The 21,830-nt window shown below is 41.8% G+C and overlaps 2 protein-coding genes and 1 long non-coding RNA gene across 13 annotated transcripts in view; 1 reads left to right on the top strand and 2 right to left on the bottom strand.

Annotated features, from left to right (window-relative positions):
* The window catches only part of MORC3 (MORC family CW-type zinc finger 3), a 29,632-nt gene extending 22,492 nt beyond the window's left edge, over window positions 1-7,140 (bottom strand). For 2 of the 5 annotated variants that reach the window (XM_042867184.1, XM_042867187.1), the window contains exons 1-2: window positions 6,998-7,140; window positions 2,497-2,569 (exon numbers count right to left, since the gene is read on the bottom strand). In XM_042867184.1, coding sequence (XP_042723118.1) covers window positions 2,497-2,569; window positions 6,998-7,036 — 112 coding nt within the window. In that variant the 5' untranslated portion in view covers window positions 7,037-7,140. Of the gene's footprint in view, window positions 1-2,496; window positions 2,570-3,799; window positions 4,348-6,465; window positions 6,622-6,646; window positions 6,707-6,997 lie in introns of those variants that run through there. The other 3 variants (XM_042867189.1, XM_042867186.1, XM_042867185.1) reach the window with 3 other exon arrangements.
* Window positions 7,107-17,867, top strand: LOC122177616. 6 transcript variants are annotated; one of them, XR_006178113.1, is made up of 7 exons: window positions 7,107-7,185; window positions 8,912-9,058; window positions 9,914-10,014; window positions 13,032-13,086; window positions 14,095-14,192; window positions 14,480-16,265; window positions 16,603-17,867. It is a non-coding gene; the product is annotated as an uncharacterized LOC122177616 (long non-coding RNA). The 6 variants fall into 6 exon arrangements; XR_006178115.1 differs by lacking the exon at window positions 7,107-7,185 and adding an exon at window positions 7,196-7,261; XR_006178114.1 differs by lacking the exon at window positions 7,107-7,185 and adding an exon at window positions 7,356-7,390.
* Window positions 10,686-21,830, bottom strand: part of DOP1B (DOP1 leucine zipper like protein B) — a 46,007-nt gene continuing 34,862 nt past the window's right edge. For both annotated transcript variants that reach the window (XM_042867183.1, XM_042867182.1), the window contains exons 30-37: window positions 17,893-18,039; window positions 17,397-17,458; window positions 16,361-16,489; window positions 16,115-16,251; window positions 15,640-15,695; window positions 15,060-15,209; window positions 14,462-14,591; window positions 10,686-13,920 (exon numbers count right to left, since the gene is read on the bottom strand). In XM_042867183.1, coding sequence (XP_042723117.1) covers window positions 13,660-13,920; window positions 14,462-14,591; window positions 15,060-15,209; window positions 15,640-15,695; window positions 16,115-16,251; window positions 16,361-16,489; window positions 17,397-17,458; window positions 17,893-18,039 — 1,072 coding nt within the window. In that variant the 3' untranslated portion in view covers window positions 10,686-13,659. The remainder of the gene's footprint in view (window positions 13,921-14,461; window positions 14,592-15,059; window positions 15,210-15,639; window positions 15,696-16,114; window positions 16,252-16,360; window positions 16,490-17,396; window positions 17,459-17,892; window positions 18,040-21,830) is intronic.

A 21,830-nucleotide genomic window follows, 5' to 3' on the forward strand; every position in this document is an offset into this window, starting at 1 on the left:
TTCAAGTACAATTAGAGTGAAAATATTTTAAGTCAGTCTATACTTTGTGCAAGCTTCCTGATTTGCTAGCTCACCAACTCTCTCTAGATGTCCCATTTAACTTCTCCCCTGGAAATAGCATCAATAGCTCACTTACATTTAAACTGACTGAGGTCTAGCAGAAATCAGCAACATAATTACCAAACATTGACACTAGGGACTAGAGTTTAAAAAGCAAACTTCAGCATATAGATCATTAACATCTTAATGAGTGGACAGAAGAAAACTCAGGCCTCCATAACACAGCCCAATAAATAATGCTTGACATTTGGCATACGATGTAGCCGTGCACATAGCATGTGAAAGACAGTTCACAAAACCAAAATGACTCACTAGTCATGTCACTGCTGTGCCTTTGGTTGCATGCTAACACATCAGAGAGCTGCAGATGTGTTGGCACATGGTGTGTGCGTGTCCCCTCCCCGGAGACAACCACTGAGGGACTCATTCTGCTTGAGCAACGTGCTGAGCACAACAGGGGGGTTGGTGTTTCTCACCCTCTGCCTGGCTGCCCAAGGCTCCCCAGCTTTCCTTATGGCACGCAGAGATGCATCGTACCCCCATGTGGGGAGCTTCCAGCCAGGAGGTGGGTGGAGATAGGATGTGCCCATCCTGCTCTTTTCCTCCCTTATCTCTTTCAGTTCTTCCCCATCTGTTCATCAGGTCGGATATTAGTAGGAACAATTTCTTCTCCAAAGGAAGGGCACAGCTGCCCAGGGAGTAGTGAGGTCATCATCCCTGGAGGTGCTCCAGAGCTGCAGGGATGTGGCCCTGAGGGACGTGGGCAGTGGGCACAGTGGGTGTGGCTTATTAGGGTTGGACTTAGGGATCTGAGAGGTCATTTCCAACCTGAATGATTTGGCCCTGCATATGGCAGGGGAGTTGAAGATTCATGATCCTTGAGGTCCCTTCCAACCCTGGCCACTCTGTGATTCTGTGAATGATTCTGTGATTCTATGGTGCCTTCCCAGTCATAAACCACGCTTCTTTTCTCTGCACAAAAAAAGCTAAGGGGGAAGGAAGAGGAAAAGCAATCCGAATCAAGAGGTTTTTCCAATAACCTTCCCTAAAATCTCACCAGGTTACATTATACTCTAACAGACTTTAAGCCAATCTGCCTAATGCCATTGTAAAGGTCAATTAAATTCACCTTAAAAAATTTACTCTTGGCTCACTGTGCATTTGGAAAATGAATTAGAAGCACAAGCTGCCTGAGAAGTTTCTGATATTTTCCTAATGAACACACCAACTAATGGAAGAAAAGGAAAGAAAAGCACTGCCAAAAACACCCTTTGAACAAAAGGGTTTGCTGGGCCCAGTGAGGAGCATGGAGCTGAGCTTTTGAGGACATGGTGAATGGGCACAATGGGGATGGGTTGGACTTGATGATCTCAGAGGTCTTTTCCAACCTGAACGATTCTGTGGTTCTGCAGACCTTTTTTAAAGCAAAGCATATGACGAAACAGAGGCCAAAGGAAGGAAGAAGGCAAGCTTCTATGCCTTAGACTGCATATGTTTATTAATTCCAGCCAGGTATGGCATGACAAGATAAGACAGCTGAAATGACTTAGCTTTTCAGCCATGACTCATCACCAAAACATCTAGTCCTCCCCATAGTCATACGGTTATGATTTCCGTCCTTCTGGCAATTCTGGCCTTATCTAACAGAAAAGTTCTTATTTTGTTAGGTTACTCCTCTTCTGAATTAACAAACGACGAAACCAGGGCAGAGGAAGCAAAGGAATGTGCGGCCACAAAAGCAGCTCCCTTTGGCAGCAGACAACTGCTAGATTAACAGATCTTTTCATACCCCACCTTTACTGTAAGGAAACAGAGAAAGTACACTAACCATTCCCCAACTAAGGAAACAAGAGTATTTACTTACCAGTTACTCAAAATAAAAGACAAAAATGACAAACAGGCTCTAATAAGTCAAACCTATACTCAACCCCTAACAAACAGCAGATGATAAAAGCAATAACAGAACTCCTGGGACGCTGTTGAATGGACTGTTAAAAGGAACTACTCAACCATAACCCAAAACAAAATAAGGATGTTTGAGGGGCATTGTGTCAATGTCAAGAAATTACTGAAAGATGTTTTGGAAGAAGCACTGAAGTGAAGAAAATGGAAAGGTCCAACGGGTGAAAAAAAGTGTAGGATAACAAGGGTGGAGGAATAAGGGGAATAACAAAGGCTGACAGTGTGCAAGCTGGTCAGTATGCTTTCACGGTTGGACCCTTTGTCACTCAGTTAGAAATAGAGATTAATAAGAATGCATAACAATTTCCTACATGAGCGTGCTCTCTCACATTAACGTGTGCCTGTATGTATTCGTCCTAACAAAATTCAAACCTGGTTAACCACATCAAGCAGGAACAGAGTAAGATCTTATTTGATGGAACAAAAAAATCACAGCTGGAGATAAAGTTTCATAAGTATTAGTGATCCACATACCTATAAGCTCAGCAACTGCACTGAAGGGCCAGGTGTGACTGGTAGAGTTGGTATGCAGGAACTTTGGGCAAAGCTGAAATAAAACAGAAACAACAGCATCAGTTTGTGATCCAGGGTGAAGTTACAAAAACCCATCCATGCTTCCATCCAAAAGTAACAAACTTAACATAAGCTCTCAAATATCAAAAATGCACATTTTAAACCATGAGTATTAATCTGGAAAAAAATCCCACCTAATACACCCAGTGACTTAGTGTCTAATGTCACTGCTCCCTTTGCCCATATTGATCAAAACTGCCTGTTACTGGGACCTGTCAGATTCTTTCAAATGGTAGCTGTAAATGCTGGCAATTCAGGCTCGTATATTTCAGCCTCATTTACTATCAGATGTAACCACAAGAATGTAGGCACTACTAGGACTAGACGGCAACGTGCACAGTAAAATATGTATTTATGTGACACATTTTATAGATGTCAGTGATAAAAGTATTCTCAAGTCATTTATGAAAGCCTAGGTTTGTATACATTCACTCAGATCAAAAGAACAGGAAAAGCAGAACTAGGAATCACATAACTTATGGATTTGTCAATGCAACGTTTGGGGAAGTTTAATTGTTGACCTTGGTATAGCTGTATTTGCAGAGAATATCTGTAATTATGCTTTTACAAGCTCTTGAGCAGTGCACATATATGCTTATGCCTCATTGGTGCAGTTACACTGATGGCATAAAAAGCATCTAGGAATATCCAACGCTGGAAATAGCTCTCGTGAAGTACAGGTGCATGAGAAAACATAATCCATACCATATATAAAATAAGGAAAATATTTTAGAATAGCATGTATGTATCCACACAACCAATTTTATACAACTGCTACAGTAACAATCACTTTCACATAATTAGTAAGGACTAAACTAGAGGAAGCAACCACTTTGGGTCCCCAAGATCATTTATCAGAGAAAAGAATAACGCTACAAACAAGTTCCAGAGCCAGGTGCCACAGTGGGAGCAAAGCTGCAGCAGCCCTTGTTCAGATCAGCATCAACTGCCAAGAAATCTCACCTTGATTCAAAGGTCATTGAGAGAGCAGACACACTTTTGGATTGCAAGTTAGCCCTGGTATTTCTCCACCAATTTAGACTGCAAGTATAGACAGACACTACCCTCTTTACTGCCACGTGTTTTAAAATTACTGTTTTATAAACTGTGGTGAATTCAATCAGCCCAAGTCACTGTGCTTTTAAAAAAATTCCTAATGGATGCTTACAAATAATTTAGGATTTAAGACATGGAGCCCAATTACCGGAAATGGCATGTACACCACAGCTCCTGTTAAATGGAGCTTTCAATTTCTTCAGTCTACTATATGACAGCTCAGCAGATCTTAAGACCTGAAAAAAGGACCACAAGTAGTTTTGAAAGGCATGAATTTATAGTTGTGAACCTGCCCTGCTCAGACAGCGCTGAGGAAAGAAAGAACTTCAGCATCTGTGGGACTGACACAATCAGAGCTGTGTCCTCTTTTCTGTGAGGCAAAGTGTGGATCAGTACAGCAAGAAAATCTCCTCATGCAGTGCCTTGATAACGCGATGCCTCTCCATTCCTCGTGTCACAGCTGCATACCAGTGACTAACTCCAAAAAGAAACATCTTTTATAAACAAACATAAAAATTCTGCCAGTCTCTCCTGAATTGCTGTTTCAGATGGTAAGGTTGTGAAAAAGGCTGAGAGGTGGTACCCAACTGCAGGAACGTGAACAGTTATACAAAACTAGAAGATACGAGTTGGAACATGAGATCTTTAAGAAATTGGTTCTTGGCTCTAAAGCTCCTTCAGCTAAAGGTGAGCAGCCTGGAGGGCAGTTCACAGGAAAAGCTACAGAATGACAGAATGGCCAGGGTTGGAAGAGACTTCAATGATCATGAATCTCCAACCTCTCTGCCACAGCCAGGGCCACCAACCTCCACATTTAATACTAGACCAGGCTGCCCAGGTCTCCATCCAACCTTGCCTTGAGCACCTCCAGGGACGGGGCATCCACAACCTCTCTGGGCAGCCTGTGCAGCACCTCACCACTCTCTCTGTAAATAACTTCCCCCTGACATCCAACCTAAATCTTCCCTCCTTCAACTTAACACCATCTCCCCTTGTGTCCTGCTTTCAAAGAGTTGCAGCAGATAGCATCATTTACTAATGGGAGGCTGTGAAACAAGGATACACAAGAAAATCAGACTAAGAAGATGGAGAAGAGTGGTTGAAGGGCACTCTCTAGCTTGCTTCAAAGCATATCCAGCTGCTAACACAACTGAAGTGGAACTCGGTAGGAAATATTTAAGCCTATTTAGCTTTATGAGTTATGCAGTACTAAGGATACAGTATGAGTGTTAATCCCCACGTGAATGCTCACTTTTGGCTTTGTCAGTATGGCTGTGGTTAAAATGATCCAGCTGCTTTGCACACTGACCAAAAATATTCTGTCATTGAGTGGGTTTTGGTTAGCTATTCCATTTGGCATCCTGAGAAGTGCAGCAAATTCCCTCTGAAAATCCAAGTAAATTTCAAACTGTATCTACAGCTCATATGACAGAAAAACTCACTGTACCAGGCAGAGCATCTCCTATAATTATGAGCAGTAAATATTTAACAATAAAACAACAGCTTTGGGAATTCCAGTTTTCCAAGAAAAACTGAACTATTCCATCCCTCACGGATCATTTCATGCACAAATCATAACTACTGAGCAAGCAGCCTTGTCTATCAGAGCTATTTTGCAGCTTTTGGATGAACAACACCACTATCATTCTCCTCCTCCTGCTTTTCTTCCATCTGGCTGCTCATCCCCTTTCCGCTACATTCTCCTTTCCTTCTCCCTTTCAGTTATGCTGATACACTTACACGACCACAACAACGAACTGCAGCACGGATCTGATGCAAATTACAACCCTTTTTTTAAATCGTATTTTTAACCTGGATCACTCTCACAATATGTCTCATGGTGCACATGAGCAAACATTTTACCAGAGCAACAGCAAGAGATAAACACCAGAATAAGAATGAATTGCCAGGCCTGCTTACACCACCTGTGTGGTTCCTGCATGCCTATGAAACTAATGCACACGTTCTGTTGAAGCCCAACTTATTTCCACAGAGCAGTGGCTGACAGAAGAGACCAAGAGCCGGTTCTGCATTGCTCTTCACTGGGAAACATTGTCTGAAGGTACACAAAGGTGTTATCTGCTACAACAACTGTTATCAGCTATTCCATCTCTGTATTGAAAACCTACCTAAATAAATAAATAAAGCTGCAGTTAAAAATACACTGAATGAAAATCTTAAGTTATGACTACCAACAACAAAAAAAAAGAGCATCCTGAATACATATCAGAAAATTACCAATTGCTGTTAGCTACACCAATTCTAGTTGAGACTTCTGATCTGTAAGTTTGCCAATGCGATTTCTAACCCAAGATAGATTTTAAATCATATCCCAAGTCGTGCTACCCACAACAGATGTTAACAGAGGCATGCTTTTCCCCTAAATTAAACTACTCACGCATTCAAATGCAAAGGGAGATTTCAATTTTTTTTTTTTTAAAGCATTATGTTATCTAAAAAGCCAGATGAGCCCTTCCCTAATAAAAATCAGGAACTTAGATGCTGAATGAAAGTGCAATTCCCAAACTTCAAGCAGGTGACACTTACACGTAATCTCTGCAATCACGCCAATTAAATTAAGGTAATTTAAGCAGCGCTGAGGGCACACTGAAGCACCATAAACCACAGAATATTCCGAGTTGGAACGGACCCATAAAGATGACCCAGTCCAACACGTGACGTATGCTTTACATTCTGACACCTGAACAGTTATTTTCCTGTAAGGATCCAGCTTCCCCCCACCACTTAATTCCAGATTTCAAAGCAAGGCCCCAAGCTACGTGTTTGCGTTGCTAGCGTTACTTAGAGGCGTACAACCATACAAACGAGAAAGTCCCTCGAAAATAGCCAGTTTCAGCCACGGCGTATTGAGAAACTGAAAGAACAGCGGCAACCCCGCTCGCACTGAGAGTAAATAAAGAAGAGATCGGCTGCAGAAGAAGGACGGCAGTGAACAACGGGAGGCCGAGCAGCACAGCACAGCAGCGGCGCCCACCCCACCGGCCTCGGCTGTAAAGACGGCCCGGCCACCTCCCGCCGGGAGCAGCTGCAAGCCCGACTGGAGCTGCCTTCCCGCAAGGGCCCGGCCCCCGGGCACAGCGAGCCGCCCTACAGCCTCCCGCTTCGGCTAAGGAACGGCGGCCGCCGTCCAATCGCCCGCTTCCTCCTCCCAGAGGCGTTCAGCGGGAGCTTCCCTCAGCCTCCGCGGCCCCGCGCAGCCACCCCGGTTCGCCCCTCCTCCTCCTCCGTCTCCTCCTCCTCCTCCGCCTCCTCCTCCCTCGGTAAGGGCCACCCGGCCTCTCAGAGACCCCTCCGCCGCTACCGGGCCCCGCGCTGAGGCGCTCACCGCGCTGAGGCGAATGCCGCCCTGAGTTTTCGCCGCCATCTTTTGTGCCGCAGCGACAGCCGGGGCGGGAAGGAGCGGGGAATGGGGGCGTCGGGGAGCGCCCAGAGCGCGCACATCCGCCTCGCCCCCCTCCCGGCGCGCTTCCGCCGCCAGCCTCAACCTCTTCCGGGAGGGGGCGGGGCTTAGAGGTAAGGCCACGCCCTCTCCGCGCGGACAGATGAGTGCGCGGCGGCGGGCGGGGGAGAGGGCGACGCGCTGCCGCAGGTCGGCAGCCAGCGGGGAGGCGGGGCCGTCGCCTGCGGCCGTCCAAAGGCTCGGAGAGCGGGTGGGGCGAGGCTGGCGTGCCGCGGAGGGGGCGGGTTTGTTGTGTTTTGCCTTCCCTCTCTTTTTTAGGTAAAAATGCGCGGGCTCACCGGCCACGCCTGGGGGTGGGGCTCGAGCGGGCTCTTGTCCCGGGCGGCCCCGCGGATCGGTGGGTGGAGAATTAGTTTGGCGGATGGTCGCAGCCGCGGGGTTGCGGTGAATAGGTCTTCGTGCAGGTGGGATCGGACACAGGTCGTGTCCCTTAGGGGTCCGTCCCGGGACAGTGCTCTTCAGCATCTTTATCGGTGAGCTGGGTAGTGGGATCGAGTGCATCCTCAGCGAGTTTGCAGACGACGCCAAACTGAGTGGTGCAGCTCGTACAGTAGAACGGACACCGTCCAGAGGGCAGGCTTGAAAAGTGATCCCGTGGGAACGTAATGAGGTTCAACCAGGCCAAGTGCAAGGTGTTGCATTTGGGGCAATCCCAGTTATGAATACAGACTGGGAGGAGAACGCACTGAGAGCAGCCCTGCAGAGAAGGACTCAGGTGTCCTGACGGATGAAAAGCTAGACATGAGGCAGCAGTGTGCACACAGCCCAGAGAGCCAACAGTATCCTGGGCTACATCACAAGAAGAGTAGGCAATGGGGAGAGGGTGGGGATCATTCCCCTCTGCTCTGCCCTCATGAGGCCCCATCTGGAGTACTGCATCCAGGTCTGGGGCCCCAGCATAAAAAAAAGTGGAACTGGTGGAGCAGTTCCAAAGGAGGGCAGGAAGATGCTCAGAGGGCTGGAGCACCTCTCCTGTGAAGACAAGATGAGGGAGCTAGGCTTCTTCAGCCTGGAGAAGGCTCCAGGGAGACCTCATTACAGGCTTTTTTTTAACTACTTAAAAGAAGCTTATAAGCAAGAGGGAAATCAACTTCTTCATGGTCTGGTAGTTGAGAGGTCAAGGGAGAATGGTTTAAAACTAAAAGAGTGGAGATTTAGATAGCAGGGGGGAAAAAAAATTACTGAAGAGGACGGTGAGGCGATGGCACAGCTGCCCAGAGAAGCTGTGGTGCCCCAACCCTGAAGGTGCACAAGGCCAGGTTGGATGGGGCCCTGGGCAGCAGAGCTGGTGAAGGGCAGCCCTGCCCCTGGCAGGGGTTGGGATGGATGGGCTTTGAGCTTCCTTCCATTCTGTGATTTTATGAAATGGAAGCAAGAAGATCTGTTTCTGGCCCTTTCATTTTCAGTGTCAGTTTGTCCCTGAACGAGAAAGGAAATCCGCACACTGCAGAAGTAAAGGGCTCACGAAGCATTACCTTTATCAATCTTCCCAACTAAGAAATGCACAACAGCATGACCTGGGGAGCCTTTGAGTAATACAGGAATGAATTGTTTGTAAGAAGATGTACTGTCGTCTCAAGCTTTCTTACCTGTCTGTGCAGATTCCTCCTTACATGAAGTAATCCAAATGTTATTGTTCTCTTTTGCTATTTACTGTACTCCTACTTATCTGACAGTTCAGAGATGCATAACCAAAAGCTACATAAATGTGTAACTGCTCTATGTGGGCAGAGTTCCTAACAGCAGGGGCTGACGTTGCTTCTCTGTTTTGTCTTTCAGCTGTAGTAGTGGATTGCTTCTGTTGTGATCCAAGTGAAATTGTAATTCTGAGTATTTGGTAACATCATTTGTAGGAATAAAAAAACCAAAACAAATCAACTCAGAGATTTGCAACTGTTTGCTCAGGCGCGAACCCCAGAACGCAAGGTAAGAACTTAAAGGGCTTTGACTCTTTTTGCTAACTGCAGCTGCTACGTCAGATACACTTGCACAATAAAGATTGCACAATTCCCTTTCCCTTTTTCCAGTGGATTTCTTATGTGTTTTTCAAAGACAGCACTGAGGTCAAATTCCAGTGCCATTATTAATGAGTTGGCAGTTTTCCCAGTATAAATCACACCACTAAGAAAAGAGACTGCAGGAGTAACTAGAGTCTCCCTCACTGAAGACTTAGTACTGTGTTCTCCCAAGTTGGCTAAGTAACATCTACAGCAAGGTGCATATTTCACAAAATTCATATTTCACATCCTGTTTACTCACAGAACAAAATCTGTCAGCTGTTTCATTAAAGTTCTTGCATTTCAACTATCTGCAGGTATTTTGAGCAGTGGACAGTTACTTACCTTGAGTCCAGACTATTTTCTTTGTGAAAGACCTGAGACAGTTGTGGGGTTTGATTATTTTCATATATGTATTTATAGCTGGGAAGCTCCCCATTGTCTATTATAACTACACTACATGTTCCTCTCTATCTCCTTTCTTTATTCTTCCAATTTTTCAATCCTGTCATCTCAGTTTTCTCCTACTAGAAAGCAGCTCTTATTTTGGTGGAGGTCAAAGAGAAAAAAGCAACCCAACAACCGAAGATACAGGTATTGTAAAATAAAAAGTTTGAACTAAAAGCCTGAGGTACAGTAATTCATGCTGATCAAAACCTTACAAGCCTCTGCTCAAGAAGTTATGGAAAACATACATCAGCCCCTGCCTGAAAGTACCATCAAGTTTTGATCAACTCTTTCTTTCCATCTGCCTGCTCATACCATCCCTTTGCTCTGTTGGCAGAGATGAAATCAGAAGGCCTAGTCTGCTGGGCACTCACCTCTGCCAAGGGCTCCTCCTGAAGCTCTGCTGCTGAGCGCCAGAAGACAACCAGCATTGAATAAGTAAGTCGGGGAGCTGCTTTGGGACAGTAATTGCAAATCACGGAGGTGTTCTGTTACTGCCAAACCTGATGATCTTTATTTGACTAAGCAGGTACTCAACAGGCATTGAGTACTTTAATGCTACTAAATTAATACTATTTGTACTATGCTACAATATTTCCCAGAATACATGCAACATATTGCAAGCATTTTCAAAATATAACTAAATATATAAAGATACACTGCATAACCTTAAAAATATGTACAAAGACTCAGGGGAAAGGGTGAAATATGAAAATAGCTTATTCATCAGGGTCATTGAAACCATACTTTTCTAGCATTAGAACTTCAAGCCGAATTGAAGAGTTCTCTTCCCCCCAAATGAAAAAGGCAGGACTTTCAGGGCTTTTGCCCAGAACATACAAAAGCATCAGTATGAACTTCAGAAGTCTCTGGTGAAGAGACTTCATGCAACAGGAAGGGTGGGAGATAAGACAGGGGAGATGGTGCAGCCTTGTCCAATGGGGATGTATGGGCAGGCACGCAGCCACAGCTGCAGGGACCCAGATAAGGTCTGGAGCTTTGCACAGAAGCCTTCATGCATTGAGATCGAATTTGAGAGCTTTTACAGAATCAGAGAAAAAGACAATCCATCAGCAGTAGTCTAAAAATGAGAATTGCAGCTGAAGAGGTATTTCAAAAATAACATTTAATATTATTATTAGAATTACATTCAAATGTAGCATTGAATACAATTAGCCATTATTTAATGCTCCGTATTTAAAGTTCTGCTGTTCTTTGGCAGTTATCTTGGTTGCACCAACTGTATTTTTCTTCCCTTCAGGAAAAGGAAACCTCTGTGAATAATTAAATACTTTTCCCCCTATGTATCATGCACTGTTGCTATGCTGTCTCAAAGCTGAAGTATGAAAAAGAGAAAACTAAGCTTGAAAACAAGCAAAAACTACATCACACAGCAAAGGCATTTTCTCTCCAGCTCTTGCTACTGAGTTTGAAGCAAAAGTTTATCAGATATATCTACAGTGAGGTTATACTGCTTTGGTAGTACAACCATCTTCCTTCACATGGATTTAAATGCAGTACTGTAAGAACTAAAGTGAGTCCCGTGTAGAAAAGGAATGAAGTTCCGCTGCTAACGATACCTTTAAGCATATTCAGTGGCAAGTCTCTGCCATCCAAGACTAATTCAGTTGAGCCCATTCTTTTTTGTTCAGAACCCGTTTTATAATGATAAAAGAGTGCAGGCCACTTAAAGCAGCAATCTGCAGAATCACAGAACAAAGGCAAAAGCACACACAGAAGGCAAGAGAGAAGCAAGTGCTATTTTTGCAGAAGGTAAGATCATCTTAGAGTTCCAAGCAGCTCAGTCACAGATTCAATTTTTAATGCTTACCACCACATCCTGGGTGGTGGGATGGTGATGCTTGATCTCATGCACATCTGAAGCCCTGACAGATAGAATGGGACATTCCCTTCCAAAGGGAATGGGAAAGGGAACCATCTAAGTTAGTGCTTTATCACCTTTTGTTAGCGAGTAAACTAAGTGAAGACACAGGTTTAGACCTTAGAGGAGAACATAAAGCAAAAGGTTTAGTAGCAGAAAGTTGTCCTAGATTGTTAACAGCAATTCAATAGCATCTCATGATTTTAAAAGTAGTCCCTAAGCATGGAATGCAACCACTCACCAGAAAGCTAAAAGTCAAACTACCAGGTCATCCTGAGTATTAGCAATATTATTAAAAAGAAAATCATTGAGCTTATGTAAGCAATTGACAAAATTATTTTAAAATATCCTTTTCCAATTTTCAAGTGATGCTTAAAAAGGATTTTTTTTTCATTTGTGCTTATTCCAACAGCATTAGATTGTTAATAAATTATATTAATACAAATAATTCACATCCCTAGTACTACACAGTATCACATCTCATTCTATCGCTTTCCTTAACAGTCAAAATTCACAGAAACTTTAAATTTAGCACAAGTCTATCACATTACCTTCATACAGCATTACAGTTGTAAAGCATGTTGCTTAGCATTTCATTATTTTAGTTTATAATCCAAAGATGGATTCATACATCTGTAGGTAAAAAACACTGCCAAATAACCTTCCATTTTTTTTTTTTTTTAAAACTCACAAGAAATAAATAAAAATCCCTGATCTTACAACCTAACATTAAACTATTCATTTGGCATGTCCTTTATTATTATTATTATTTAAATTAGGAAAAAAACACCAGTAATGATGGAAGTCCAACACCAAGCACATTTACCTCGGTTGAGATGTTTCAAATAACACAAGTACCAGTCTGCAGCTTTGTCTTGTAACTCCATTTCTGTGGAGGCAACATTGTTTAAATAAAGAAGCAGACAAAGCTTTTCATCATGAAAACTATGATAAACTTTCCCTTCCAAAGAAATCAGTATTGCAAATCCAGTCAGAAAACCCAATATCAAAACCTCAATGGAGTCCACCTCCTCATGGAAGAAACAACGTTCATCTAAGCTTTTTGGTGTACGTGTGGCTATGGTGGTACTCATCCACTAACTGTCAGAAGTGTCCTTCAGACAAGCAGCTTCACTGTATGGTAGCACAACTAATCACTGTCTCTTCCAGGTCCTGAATGGTAGAAGCGGTGCAGATCCAAAAGAAGCTGCACCTTGAACATTATCGTAGTCATGGCACTGTGAATGACATCCCTTCCTCCTATAATACGTAGGAACAGCCAAATACATTTGTTTGAATAAAAAGTGTTTCTTAAAAAATGAATTTTCCTTCAAATTAGGCTGGGGGCTTACAGTAATTTATATTTTTACAGGATTATCTTCATTTAACTGCATTTTGTAAGTTGCGAGATGATCTTAGCCACTGAAAGAACAAAGTTCTTTCATTTAAGAACTGAATTAGAATATTCTTTGATTAGTCAGCTAATTAAAATGAAAAGCCCTCAAGGTAGTGTAAATTATAAAATGTTACTGCATAGATTGGTCATTTGCACATGTACATGTCTTTTATTTAGGAATCACTCATCCTGAAGAGCAGTCTTATAATACAAAGCTGAAATTACAAACGTGGTAAGTCTGCAGTTCTTTGCGTAGTAAGGCATATAAAATAGATCTGTTTGAAACTTAAATTACCTGTTCACAAGATGCTAAGTTTTAGGATCAGTTAAAGGAAGAAGAAATAGAAGGGGGCTTTAACTTCAATACATGGCTTTTCTGCAAACTGATTGTACACTGACATGCAAATTTACTTTCAGATCACAGTTCCAAAAGTAGTGTAAAATACTTACTTGAGAAATTACTGGATAAATGGTACAGTTGCTACTTTCACCAAGTTAAAAATCTTCTACCATTATTTACAAATCTCTTTAATCCTTCACAAGGAAAAGAAGTAAAAGAATACAGTAACAGTGGTAAATTACCACCAAGCTGTACATCCTCCTTCCTGCCTCCCCAGAACACAAAGAATCCTGCTTTTTATCACCACTGGGAAGCTTGAATTATTGAAGTACATCCCATAAGAGCTGGAAGAAAACCTAAAATGTAGTTTTAAAATGGGGAAAAAAAAAAAAAAAAAAAAGAATTGCAGTAATGTTTTCTCTTTGTTTTTTGGCTGCTTAACCACATAAGTGTCTGATATGCAGCCTAACTTTCCATGTTTTCAAGGAAGTCACATTCAACACTCTCTTCAAGCTGTTGCAAGATCCTTATGCCATTGCTGCCAACGTAGTCCGCAGAGAGAGATGCAGAAGAATGTGAATTGTGGGCCTCACTCCCTTTTGTTGTAAATGCACAACACAGTGTCTTGAAGAAGGGCATGAGCTGGGTAATGCTAGATATAGAGCGGAAGTTCAAAAGAGGAAATTTGTGCCTTTTGGAAATTCCCTCATCGGTGTTATTTCTTTCCTGTAAACATGCAAACCAAGATTTACTTACTGCATTAAGACACAATATCCTACTAAATATGGCTCCTTTGAAGCCTGTATTATACACTTGGTTTTATACTGAGGGGTCCACAGCCTACAATTCCATCTCAATATGAATTGTATAGATGGTATAATGAGTTATTTCTATATTCAGATTTGAGCTTCTGTTAAATGAAAGTCCCACAATTTCAGAACACTGGAAATTTGGACAAGCCTTCAGGAGCAGGTATCAGAAAGCTGCAGGATGCAAAGGTACCTGATAAATACTAACGTATTCTTCTGTAAGTACTAATACTAAACCTTAATGGCAATTTAAAATGGTCTTACGGTAAACTTCCTGACACTCCACATGCAAAAGAAAACTGGAATCTTCAAGATACATTTGTGAAAGCAGGCAGATAATTTTTAAAACCATATGGAATCTTAACATCTAAAAACCTCTTGCCCAACTTACAATCTTACCACTAATTTAGAAAAGTTAAAGGCTTACAAAAGAAAAATAAGTAAAGCACTTTCTTTACCCTGTATTTCATCTTTAGCAGATCCATTATTCGTATTATGTGTGGTCTACATTCCTGATGATTTTCTACTAGATGAGAAGTCACAGTAGAAGACTCTGTGTCCACCTCTGGGACAAATGCCCATTTATACCTAAACCAAAAGGATTACATTGCTAAGAAGACAGGAAAAAAATTCCCTGTTTGGATCAAACATAGTTAGCAAAGCACTGGTTTGTTCACAGAAAGAGCTGTCATAATTACAAAGTTGTGCTATTACCAGAGCTAAACTTAGTGAACTAGGAAGTTACTACTTCAGTACTATATCAGTACTTAAATGCAACTGCCTCCAAAAGACTCCCAAGTGTGGCAAAGGGAAAACAAAGAACTGTCCTTCTTGTTCTTCTCCCTATTTTTCTATGTGAAATAACCTTCAAATAAAGTGAAATCTTCCTACATTGACAAGACTGAATTGCCTTTCTAAATATCCCAAATTACTTTTGTTCTAGAATCAAAGTCTGCACTTGTGAAAAGAACAAACAGTGAAATTAATATTTGGAATTATATTAAAGGACAAGTACAGAAACAACCTGCAGAACAGTTAAGCAACTAGAGGACTTACATTTGGAACAGCTGCATCCTATCAGGTGGAAATGAAAGCGCTGTGTCTAAAAACTTGCAAGCAGATAAGTACAAAGACAGCTCATTCTGCTGGATGTCAGATCCACTGCCATCACCTGAGACTTTCTGTTTGCTTAACTTGCTGTTGCTTCTGTGGTAGTAAAAATTGAGAAGCACACGATTAAACACAAATCCACCAAGTGTTTTCCATTCAGCAAAAGGGAAATGTACACATTTACACAAATGTGCACTTGCACCTGTGCACAAAAGTCTTATTTTTATTCCGTATTAACACTGAGATTTATATAAAAGGCTGTACGTGGAAAGATATCTAAAGTATTCAGAAAAAAGTCAATGTTAAAATATTCAATATTCAAACACTGATTTTCATATCCTTGTATGCAACTGTTATGTACCAGTTTTTTCTAACTATAACTATTTCTGCTGCTTAAAAAAAAATACTGATTTACCTGTGTCAGAAATACACAAGTGAAAAAAAAAAGGCAGATACAGAGCAAGCGCAATTGCTAACAGCTTTCGCAGGTTTTACAAGCTTTCATCAGTTAAATGTTAATTCTTACTTTGATGGTTCATCTTCCTCAGTTAATTCTTCTTCCAGTTGTAGAAACGTCTGAATCTTGAAATACATAAATTTATGGAAATGCTGAATCATTTGAACAGCTCAATTATAAAAAGATACGCTTCACATATTAGTGTAAATACTATAAGGAACCACAGACTCTTAGTTTACTCACAGAATCACATAGTGGCCCGGGTTGAAAGGGGCCTCAAAGATCATTAATCTCCAACCCCCTTGCCACATACAGAGCCACCAAACTCTTAAACAAGTTAAGAAATTGTGAAAGAAATTGCATTATCAACAACAGCAACATTGATCAGAAAGGTATCTCCTAATAACAGTGTTGCTTCTTTTTCCAAATTATCAAACTAACGCAGACCTATGAAAACATTTCCTTCCATCCAGGGGTGGATCTGCGAGGAGGTGAAATGCAAAGAATGTGAGAAACTAATTTTAAGTTATCACTCATTCCTTACCAATTCAGTTACCATAATTGGCCACAAGGAGGTTAGATGCTGAGGAGAAATCCTTAACAATAGAACTCTGAAGAGGAGGAACATCTGTGCGGCAACTAAAGAAGTCTGTCCAACACGGAGGTTCTCAGTCAGTCGTTCTGAAATAAATTATGTAAGAAAGGAATGTTGTACTTCCTTTTTTTTTTCTTTATAATTTTAATGTTTACATATGTATCAGAGCTGAATGGAAAAGACCACAAATCTTACCTTGTATTAAGGGAAGATAGAGATGATACTGATCAATTTCTCCACTGAAGACAGCGAAAGCTTGCCGCTTTAACAACATTGCTTTTTGTTCAAAACTTGGGTAGAGCTTTAAGGCACTGCTCTGCATATCTGTAATACATAAGAATTACTTCTTTAGCCATAAAATGACTAGTGACTTGAGATGAAAATAATTTCTGTATCCTGAGATCTTTTAGAAATAACTACTACCTTTATACCTACAGGTTGGAGTAACATGTTGGTGTTGATCCTGATCTACTCAAACTAGCAGGAGAATTATATAAAACATACTCTGCAGCTGTCCAGAACTTTAAAGCCCTGCCTCTAACATGCACAAGTCTCCTCGTTTCAGACTCTTAAAACTGTGGCTGAGGGATTTCAAGACTTTTAATTCTTACCAAGACAAAACTAAAATGGTAAATTTAAAAACATACAATGTTAAAAAAAATGCATTAACATTTGCATTGTAAGCCTTCAACTATTCTTTTAAAAGATTTCAACAAGAGACAAAAGCTGCTTTATCTTTCAAAGCTCCAGGCAAATGTTAGGGTCCTATCCCATCTCTTCTCCAATTACTTTTCTTCCATATTGTCCTCAAGCCTGAACTAGAGATCAAAGCATGTTGCTCAAAGACTTGCTGTACTGGTGCACCATATTCCCACAGCTCTGTGCAAGTATACAGATGCATGCAAAGTTAACTGGAGTCTCCTTGCTTTCTCACAGGCAACAGTGCTACAGTCACCTTTCAGCAACTTAAAATAATGGCCAAATGTGCTTGCAGCAGTCCAACATTAACATTTCTGGAGTAAATATTTTTAAAATGTTAACATTACCAAAATACAGTCTGAACTGAGAACAGTTTTCAGTGGAGAATGAAGTTGGTCACATAATCAATTCTGCAGACGCAGTGTTGCCTGCATTTTATTGACACATTAGACACCAAACAGCTCAGAACCAAATTTAAATATAATTAATTTAAAATTAATGCAGAAATAAGTTATCAGTAGCTAATACTTACTCATCAAGTCTTTAAACATAGTTTTCTCATGTGTTAGAAGGTGATCGATAATGGATCTCCAACTGGATAAGACATAGAAGGAACTGGATAAGTAAAATATCAACAATATAAAGGACATGGATAACCAGAGAAAGCCTTGGTGTAAACTCACATAAAAAGATATTGGACAAACAATTCATACTAGGCAACAGTTTCCAACACAAATTCACTATGCAGAACCTTATCCAGTTTACACATACTGAATTCTATGTCCTTCAACTCCATTATATGCCATTTCCAAACACTAATGGCAGTTGTTAGCAAGAGAGAGGTTTATTCTTCTGTGCCATAAAGATAACTTAAATTTCTATAATTGAGTTGAGTTTGTTGAGATCTGTTTTTTAATGTTACTACATTCTGTGAGCAAGTACTATAGAGAACATTCAATATTAGTCTCTAAGTCTTTCTTTGCAAATCATCAAATAAACTCTTGGAGTGCTACCATCTCATGTCTTACTGAGTGCATGAAGTGTCCATCTGGAAAAAAGCCGGATCCATATACAACTCAAGAACTTCTTTTTTCCATGCTCGCTTGGTATAGGCGTACCCACTCAATGAGCTGAGCAACTGAGAACCAGCACGGAAACTAGGAATGTTGTAGGTACTGGGGGAAGAGGAAAAGTAATGATAAATATCAATCTTTTAAAAAAGTTACATTTGTGTATCTGGAAAATTAACTGTTTTCTGCAGAACTTCTAACCAAATTATCTCAGAAACAGAATAGGCTGTGTTTACATTAGCTCATTAATTCAGAGCAGTCGCAGATCAGTTGATCAAAGCATTTTCTGCAGAAATTCCTCACATTTTCAGAGTATCTTGTATAGGGTGGTATTTTCTGATTAGACTTATCATGGCACTGCCCACCTCAACTACATGCGTGGTTCAAATCTTCCCCAAAAGAAAGTTCACAAACTAGTCAACAGGTTCTGCAAGGTACAGCAGGGAAGGAGTGCCTAACGTGGCACAAACGTAACGAAGGCCAAGCCTAACGTGGTTGGAGCAAGGAGAAGAGACCCTTGATGAACTGATGCCTGTCAAATAGCTTCCTGGAAATCCTGGGTATGGCAGCTGTTCTGACACCTCCACGGAGAGGGCATCCACAACCTCTCTGGGGAACCGTTCCAGCATCTCACCACTCTCTCAGTAAAAACTTCCCCAACATTTAAATTGAATTTCCCTTCCTTTAATTTAAAACCATCACTATCCTATCACTATCTACCATCATAAAAAAAATTATTTCCCTCATGTTTATGAAATGCCTTTATATACTAGAAGGCCACAATGAAGTCTCCCCACAGCCTTCTCTTTTCCAGGCTGAACAAGCCCAGTTCCTTCAGTTTATCTTCATAGGAGAGGTGCTCCAGCCCTTGGATTATCTTCATGGCCCTCCTCTGGACCCTCTCCAAAAGCTCCACATCTTTCTGGTGTTAGGGACCCCAAACTTGTACGCAGCATTCCAGCTGGGGCCCCGTGAGGAAAGAGTAGAGAGAGACAATCACCTCCCTTGCCCTTGCAGAAGTTGTCATTACCCCCTGCATTAGTTCACAAGGACATCCTAACAGCAGTGGAGCAGAGATGGAGTGAGTGCTTGGGTTATAGCAAGCTCAGCATTACAGCATGATGCTGTAATTTCCAGGAACAGTTTCCGTGGTGGCTATATACAGGATTTTCTTCAGGTATTGCAAATAGCAAAAGCACATGATCCACTTGTGCAGTAGTATATGCCTGGGTTCAACAAGGATGGCATGCATTTCATTTATCAAGAATCTGAATGACTTGCTGATAGGTTAAGTACATTTTAGTAAATACATTAGAAAATGACAAATAAATTAATAGAGAAGAGCTTCCCAAAATTTCTATGCTTCACTCTGATTCATTTCCCTGGAGCATGGAATAATCTTCATACCCTGCTGCACTCTCAGGATTGCTGGCTTCACTTCCTAGTAACACTCAACTCATCACCCCTTTTAGGCATGCCTGGTTATTCTGGTTGTATCTTCCTGATCCTTCATACTCTTTTTTTTGCTCTGTACTGCATACTACCTAGTGGTTTTGACTGCAACCTAAACAACACTCGAGACAATCTCCTCTCCCCTCCCTGAACTGCGGCTGTGATCTCTCCCGCACTTCAGTATACACTGGCCTACTTTGGAAAATGTAGAAGCCAAAGAGTAGCTGATAGGAGGAGGGGAAGCCTGAAGCCTGACAATAGCTACAGCAGTAACAGCTGTCCAGTGTTTGCTGGAGAAAAAGTAAGCAAGAGAAGGTTGCTTCTTGCCAGTTGGCAGAGAGCTGCTAAAAGAAGGAAGTTCATTTGATTTTTAAGAGATTTGTGGATAGCACTGAGAGTTTAGGGGAAAGGGAAGCATGAAGACTGATGAAATAGGACTGACTTAGGAGACCCTAGAACATGGGAAGTAAATCTCCCCACGAAGACAGTGCTTTCATTTCCCTCCTTTTGCTCCTATGGGGACAAAAAAGTTACACTGGAACGTAACTTCTCTAGAATGGGAATAGGTGGGAGGACAAACAGTACCAGGCATCTTTCCCTCTGGGCAAACAAAGTCTACAGTGTCTATACATTTACAAATATTGGCTAATATTGGCTAACACTGCCTAAATAGCACAACATCCTACGAGAACAGAGAGAACAGGAAAGGGCCTTAAAATCTCCTTGTCTCTTGCCCTACCTCACCCTTCTATAACCTTGCACACATAAATGGGCTCTGTTGTTTGACCAAGCATCAGCCATGAAAGAGTGCTGGGGATCAGCACTTGGCAGCAAGCAAAGCCGCTACTTCCAGTCAGATGTGCAGCAGCCGCAGCCAGGGAACATAGTTCACTGGCATTCCTGCAGAGGCTGTCATTTTCCCAGTTCTTAAGAGCCTCCTGCTTGCAAGCCTCTGCCAGTCTGGTATCATGCAAGCATCATGCAGATCCCCTTCCACTATTGCCTCTGGTATTTTCCTCCCTTTGCAGTGCAGTCCTAGCCTCTGAGTGCTCTGAAACAATTCTGTGGAGTACATACTGCACCACAGCTGCATGGGAACTAGATCTGTTGTATCTCCCTCCTCAGAAGACACTGCAGACAAGAAAAGAGGAAACCTATCAGCCTGAGAGTCTGTGAAAGAAACACAGTAATCTATTATCTGTGGCCTCCCACCCCTGAACCTCCAGCTTTTCTCAAGGAGGCAAGGATAAGGCTTTTGAACACAGAGAAGGACTTCTGCCAGCATGTGCTTTAAGTGTGCTCCAGGCCATACCCCAGACCATCCAGTATGAAAAATGACCTAGGCCTGCATCTTTCAGGGGATGCACACAGCACTATGGCTGTTCTCTGCCCACAGCCAGTGCTCAGAATGCCTCCTGACACAGAATTTTGCTGGATAAGGTTAGGATGTGACAAGGGTTCAGAGCTCTGTTGCAGCAGTGACATGTCAGCATGTGTGACATTAGTGCCTCTGGATGCTACTTGCATGGTGACCCTCAGACTTGAAATGGGCCACGAGCTTGACAGTGAGCTGTGACTTGAAGATTTCCTCTAGCTCTCTACAGTGAGTGCACATCTGCTAGGCTGTTCCTTATCTCCAGTTGCTCTCCTGGTCCTCATTCAGACTACCAACAGATGTTTAGACACTTCACAAAGAAGACTCACCAGTGGCAGATTGGTAGAAATTAAAAAGCAATTATAATAAATGGCAATAAAAGCAATAGTTTTCACCAACAGAGAAAAGCAACTGGGCAGACAAAGTAAGAAATGGTTACGTGTAAGAAGAATAAAAGGATGAGGAAACAACAGCAGCAAAACAAGTAGTTGCAGTGAAGATCTGAGGGATCATGGTGGATGGCAAATAAAAGAGTAGGATTATCTGACTGGCAAGAACTGCTTCAGAATGTCCCAGGTTTAACAGCCTTCCACTGGTAAGCGTGGTACATATATGCTAGATCTCCTCATGGCAGTGCAGTCAGGAATTAGTAAGCCCTATTGGGTCACACTGCAGAGGACTTTGTTAGTTTCCTCCAAAAGGAATTTAATTCATGCACCAAAACTGGTTTGAGAACTCTCTGCTTTTCATAAATGGAGACAAATCACGGGATTCACCTCAAAACTAAACTACTGCTGAAACCAAACTGCTAATGTAAACACAGCCATCAAGTATTACCCTGAATTTTAATTCATTAGAGCAATGGTCAGAACAACAGTCTCCAAGTACAGGAGTTTTACAGGTCTTGTAACAGAAACATTCACTTGTCAGTGAGATTGAGAATTTTCTTGAGTAAAAGATCAACTTTATGATACTTTATCAACTATTAAGTACCCCTGAGAAGGAAAAAAAAGCAGAAGTCTGTAATGTGGTCAAAATTAAACTTCAGAAAAATCAGATATACAGAGAG

This window comes from Lagopus leucura, unplaced genomic scaffold, assembly GCF_019238085.1.
Source record: "Lagopus leucura isolate 7727_CA_CO unplaced genomic scaffold, USGS_WTPT01 Super-Scaffold_100001, whole genome shotgun sequence".
Taxonomy (NCBI): domain Eukaryota; kingdom Metazoa; phylum Chordata; class Aves; order Galliformes; family Phasianidae; genus Lagopus; species Lagopus leucura.